Genomic DNA, 6,496 nt, shown 5'->3' with positions numbered 1-6,496 from the left:
AATCTTTGGTGCCATTCACCCCGCTGTGTTAAATCTGTAATGAGATTACTGAGTCAGAAACTCTGATTTCAATCATTTCTTTGTTAAGTGCTAATCCTAAGTGGCCTCTGAACATTGGAATAATAAACAAATACACTTTATTTGAACTAATGATGGAAGTATTTCAAGTAACCCGTGTTTTTGTTCCTGTACAGCAGGTTTTTAATTTAAAATCATTGTTACATTAAAACAGCTTTTGTTGTAGTTTTTAATCTCTCCTTCTAAGTGATTAGGCAACATGTTTGCTTTGAAACATTTCAAAAGCACATGTTATCGCTCACATCCAGCTGGATGCTCATGCTCGCCGCTGTGCGCCTGTCAGCTTGTGAGCTTTCTGGCTCCTCTTGGCCCCAGATGACCCACTTCCCAAGTGGTGCTGCCAGCAGGACCCGAGCCAGCCTATTCTACAAACCCTGACAGCCACAAAATAGGGTCCTTGAACCAGAACACTAAACTGTATCCAGTTTGACAAAGGAGCAGATGAAGCAGATGGGAAACAGATCTTACTGTACAATAATGTGTGGGCTGAAAAAGAGAATCACAGTCATCTAAACTATTGGACAGGACATCAATTTTTCAGAGGAAGTATCTCTCAATTATCTCTAATGAGTTCCAGAGGCAAATCATGAATAAAACTTTATTTTTTGTATGAAAAGTTTTTAATTATGGCTGCCAGTGCACCAACACGAAAGTACTCGTTATCTGTCCGCAATAGGCTCTGTGCACATGCGTCCTGAATCACTTCCCCTTTGACCGGATGTCGGCATTCCAGTTTCCGGTCTAATCCCCGGTCTCGGTGAAAATGGCGTTTTCTAGATGTTTACAAGAGCTGCCCAAGATAAATATCAGCGATGTTCATCGTATTGTTGATGGCTGGTCCCCTGCTCCGACAAGCAAACGTAACAAGGGATTTAAATTGTATATCTCAAGTTACCTGCACAACTACGAGGGTAAGTAACGTTAGTTTGATCGTTGTGATGTTGCTAACTGTTTGCAGCTAACGTTAGGCTATTAGCAACACGACCATTTTTGTGTATACTCACGTTATAGAAACAGGTTTTCCACACTTAAACAAAAGGCTCATATTTTGTGATCATTCTACTAACATTCTGCTCTTCTCAGTTTCTAGCAAAAATCAGGACACAGGTGAAGTCGTTGTCAGGGCTCTGTGTCACAGGTCCATGAAGAAAAATGAAAAACCTCACAGTTTAAGTGTAGGGTGAAGATAGGATTGTTCAGATGACAGTTTTAAGATTGTTGGTTCAGTAACCCGACGTTCCTAATGTTAATGGGGATTTAGCTAAGGTGGTAATTAATTCTTAAATAAAAATAAAATGGAATTGGCTATTTGATGAATATTAACACGTGAGTTTGGCCTTGCTTGTCCCCATTTGGTTATTTGCTGCATGCATTGTTCTTCTTTTATGGTTGTTATGTGTTACTTTTAACCCAGTGTTAATTTGGTAATTCATGCATATTAGTTTTACTTAAATCTAAAGAATACACTCACAGTCTCTGTAACATTATCCAGGTATTTTTACCTAGCGGGTCTCCTCTGGGTTAAAAGTGTTTTGAAATCAAGTTATCTTTATCTCATCCATTCATTTAAGATGTAATCTTGTGATAATTGTATTACACTACTCTTGACCTTCATAGAACATACTCCAAACTAAATATATAATCACATAACATGATACTATGGTTCTATGACATTAGTTATAAAAAAATATTTGGGAAGCAAGATTGCATCATGAAAGAATGGCTGATGAGTGACCAAGCTAAGATAATAAGTTCTTACTATGACATTCTTATGCAGGTGGTCCTGAAAGACTCGTGTCCTGTGGAGCTGATTCACCACAGCTGTACGTGTGTTGCTGGTGCAGCATTATGCAACCACTGTGTGGCTTTGCTGTTCCAGTCAGCACATTATTCTGAGCTGAAACTGTCAGTGGTCCCCCCTGTACTAAGCTGTACAGAAGGAGAACAGCAGTGGCACAAGCCCAGAACTTTAGTAAGTTTTCTCTTCAATAATAGACTCAATTTATTACATTTTCTTGCCGTATAACTTGTAACTGTGTCATGGATAACTGAATAGGGTATAAAACCTGGCCCCGTGGACAAGATGACTGTGCTGTCTGCTAAACCGAAGAGTGGAGCAACAACAGAGGGTGTAAGGTAAAAAAAAATCAATAAAAATTCTGATGTATTACAACAGTGTTTCTCAACCCTGGTCCTCAAGGCACACTGCTCTGCATGCTTTATAGATTTCCCTGCATTAACACAGCTGATACAGTTGTTAATCAGTTACCAACTGAAATGAGCTGTGTTTAAGCAGGGACAAATCTCAAACATGCAGGACAGTGTGCCTTGAGGACCAGGCTTGAAAAACACTATTATTTTATGTTTCATATCTGAACGAAATGCATGTGGGTATTCTATTTTTGACTCATGTTCTTTTCTTATTTTTATACACAGGAGCACACTCTACAAAGGCCTTAGTGGGGATTTGCCGGACCTTTCTGTCCTTAGAGTAAGTAGTTGTATTTAAATTACTGATAAATAAAAATGAAATTAACAGTAGGCTACAATGTACTAACAAAGAGTTGTAGACTTACCGGTGTATTGAATAATTTTATTTTCAAGTGCTGTCTCTTTGTAAAGTGTAGAATTTTTGAGGGCTTAAAATTAGTTGATATACATGTATTTTACATTTTATTGAAATAATTGTTTTCACTTTCCCAGGTTTCCGAGGTGTATGAAGATTTTGCAGCAGCTGATGCACCAATGATCTGCAGCATGGGAATCAGCCATGAATTTCCCCTTGTTGACTCTGCCCTTGGCAAAGTTCAGGCTGGAAGTCCTCTGTCCTACCAACAGCCAGCAACAGCAAAGAGAGACATGTCCTTCCATGCTGCACCACCCCGCCCATCTCTGCCTCTTAAGAACTACCACCTACAGCCATCAAAAAGCATGTTTGTTTGTTCTGAACCACAACAGCTACACCTTAAAAGTATGGAGGTCACCTGGGACATGGTGAATAAATTTGAATGTGCTACCAGAGCACAGAGTACATGTCCTGAATGGCATCAGCTAAGGAGGCATAGGTTGACTGCCTCCCGCTTCAGGGAGATCTGCCAGGTTCAAGATAAATCTGAGGAAGATCTGGCAAATCGTCTGCTGCAAGGGACCTATCAGACTGCAGCTATGAAGAGAGGGCTTGAATTAGAGGCAGATGCTATCTGGGAATATTGTCAAATTAAAAGAGTCAACCACTATCCCTGTGGATTTGTGATTCACCCTGATGCTCCTTGGCTAGGGGCATCTCCAGACGGATTGATCTTTGATCCTTCTGAGCCATGTCAGTTCGGGCTGATTGAGATTAAGTGTCCAAATGTGAAAAGTTATGTTGACTGTCCATATCTCCAAATGAAGTCAGGCAAATTGGAACTAAAAAAAACTCATGTTTACTATTGGCAGGTTCAGGGGCAGATGCTAATAACTGGGATGAACTGGTGTGATTTTGTTGTCTCAGCTGAGGAAGATATTCTTATTCAAAGAATTTATGCAGACACTAATGTGATGGATTCAATCAAACACAAAGTAGACAGATATTTTTTCTATGTTTACCTGCAGAAATGTCTAAATTAGGAGTTTGATCAAATCAAATGTACAAATTTGTTTCAAAATATTTCCATCATGAATATCTATTTACAAATGTAAGACAATGTCAATGTAAGTAAATGACAGCATTTTCTGTTTCTTCAAGACTGTGCCATCAGCTTTTCTGTCAAACTTCATATCTCCATTTCCTGACCAAAGGTCCATTTTGGTAATTTGACAGGAGACAGGCAACTGTAAAAATTTGGTTTATGCTTCCTGCAATGGAGAGAGGGATAGTGGAATCAAAGAGTTTATTTTCTTTAACTCTTATTAACCTCTCAACATGCACCCTCAAACGGGCAATGGACTGGGTCTTCAAAACGTCGACCTCTGACATTTGGGCCCTCTTGGAGAGGAAGGCAGGACGATGAACAGTCCCAGGTACGAGATCATCCACCAAGAATCCCTTGTCCACCATGATGGCCATGTCCAGTGTCAAGAGTGATGTAATCCCTGATTGACGGAACACTTCCTTGTCACTCATGGAACCCTCAAACAGTGCTGACACAAATGTCAGGGCTCCGTGAGGAGACATGCCCACCATGGCCTTAAAGGTACAGTGGGATTTGTAGGTGGAGAAGACTTCACTCTGGAGGAGCAGGGATGAAGGTGTTTGACACCGTAGTTCTGTACAGTCCAGGATAACTTGTGTGTCACTGTAGCGGCCATCAAAATCCTGTGGAAGACTGGAACTCACAGCTGCAGGAGACATCCACACACAAATTGAGCCCAATAAGCAGTACAGGAAGTTGGCCCATGTCACAATAATGCGGCTGACTGTTGCTCTGTGGATGTTAAATCGATGGCCCAGTTCCCTCTGGGTACATCCAGTAGACAGGTAGGAGAGGAAAAGAAAAAGCTCATCTATTGGCAGCAGTTTCTGGACAGAAAATTATTTAAATGTTAGTTCAAAACCAGCATTCTCATTGTGTGTGTGTGTGTGTGTGTGTGTGTGTAACTTACAGTTGGTCTGGTAAAAGGGGTTTCAGTTGTTGTACTCATGACGTCGGTTTTCTTTGCTCTGGTGACCCTGACCATTTTGGCTGTTGCTGCCTCGATCAAGTTCCAAAACGCCTTCAGATGCTCATATGAGGGGAACCTAAAACACATAAAAAAAAAATATATATATATATATATATATATATATATATATATATATATATATAAACTGTCACTCTCCACATTTATAACTGTGAAAACAGTTTTCAAATTTTGACACGGTACAACTAAGAACATAAATATCTTTCTTTGAAATTTTATGTTGTAAAGTGGAAAGAAAATTATACATGATTTGAAGGTTTGTAATTTTTTTATAAATTGAAAACTATTTTGAGCACAAATGTTCAGCCCCCTTAAATCAGAGAGTAACTTCTAGTCTTCATAAGTTTCCTGATGATTGCTAATGGCATAATAGTCAGCCTGTGTGTCATCTAATCACAGAAACCAACTATTTTCACCGACCTGAGGCTGTCACTAGCTGCTGTATTTGTATTTGACATTAGTTTACACACGGGTGGACTCCATAGCCATTTGTAATCATTAAAGCTATTTCTGAAGGAATATTGGTTACAGAAAAGGGAGCCGATTACTCTTACACACCACACTTTTCAGTATCATTTGTAAATACAGTACTACTAGTACTAGTACTACTACTACTACTACTACTACTACTAATAATAATAATAATAATAATAATAATAATAATAATAATAATAATAATAATAATGTGTTACATTATGTATAATTTCATTTCCACTAGTAAGTGTGTACTTGTGTTGGTCTCTCAAAGAACATTACAATGAAATTGTTTTTGGTTGTAATGTGACAAAATATACAATGACTCAAAGCGTATTAATTTTTTTCAGAGGCATAACGTAATATTTAGATTTTACAACTCTGACCTGGTGTAAAATCTGATGTCTTCTGGTGACGTAGAAAAACGTTCCAGTCCAAACGGCTTTTGAAGACTACAGGATCGGAGCTGCTCTTTCAGTTGCTCAATTTCTCTCAGCATGCTGTGATATTGCTCCCGGTCAACACACACGGTTCTGCTGGCGCCGTAGTCATGGTCCACGACCATAGGTACCATGACGGGTGGTTCATTGTCCTCAATTGGATCCGCCGAATCAGGTTCTGGATTAGATGGTCGACAACGGCGCTCCCAAACACCTGCTCGTGTCTTCCTGCTGTATTTGTTCCACTCAAATAATGATGGAACCGACCCAGCTGCTAAAATTCGTCTTCCCTTTTCTGTAGTAATTACTTCATTCTCCAGGAAATGTCGGCTACATACCTTGGTGTGAGGAGTTACCGTAAATCCCTCTCTTCTGATTTTTTGCAGCCAGCACAAACGAAGGCTTGTCTCCTTAGGGAAACGGTGAAAGCTCAAACGGCTATTATAGCGACCTGAAGACGAGCAAAGCGGCACACAACAGTGCTCCTTAGACCCAAACACCGTCGGCTGAAATCTAAAGCTGCCACGCACGTTATATTTTTGTTTATTTGACGCAGCAACACTCATTTTAGTTGTTTATCTCTGGGATGACAGGATACAGGAATTAAACCGGAAACTGGAATGCCGACATCCGGTCAAAGCGGAAGTGATTCAGGACGCATGTGCACAGAGCCTATTCTTCTGTTTCTGTCACAGTTTTTCAAACGACTACTTCTGCAACAATAAAAACAAAACAAGCCTGACCTGAATGGTGTGCTTTAACATCTGATAGCAGAACGTTGTACAACGTAGGTGGAATTTGCTAAATCGGAACAATTAAATTAAAACGGATGGATGGATGGT

At 39.8% G+C, this 6,496-nt stretch overlaps 1 protein-coding gene across 1 annotated transcript; it reads left to right on the top strand.

The window, feature by feature from the left end:
• Positions 1–769: 769 nt before the first annotated feature.
• Positions 770–3,647, top strand: LOC119411704 (the record flags this gene model as incomplete). The annotated part of the gene is given in 5 exon segments (XM_037678616.1): positions 770–989; positions 1,856–2,050; positions 2,135–2,214; positions 2,515–2,569; positions 2,782–3,647. Coding segments are annotated over 5 exon segments (1,295 nt in total), but the record flags the coding sequence as incomplete, so codon positions are not given.
• Between the last annotated feature and the right edge of the window lie 2,849 nt (positions 3,648–6,496).

Source organism: Nematolebias whitei, chromosome 7 (assembly GCF_014905685.2).
Source record: "Nematolebias whitei isolate Nwh7 chromosome 7, NemWhi1, whole genome shotgun sequence".
In the NCBI taxonomy this organism is placed as follows: domain Eukaryota; kingdom Metazoa; phylum Chordata; class Actinopteri; order Cyprinodontiformes; family Rivulidae; genus Nematolebias; species Nematolebias whitei.
This window is presented reverse-complemented; position numbering and strand designations above follow the sequence as displayed.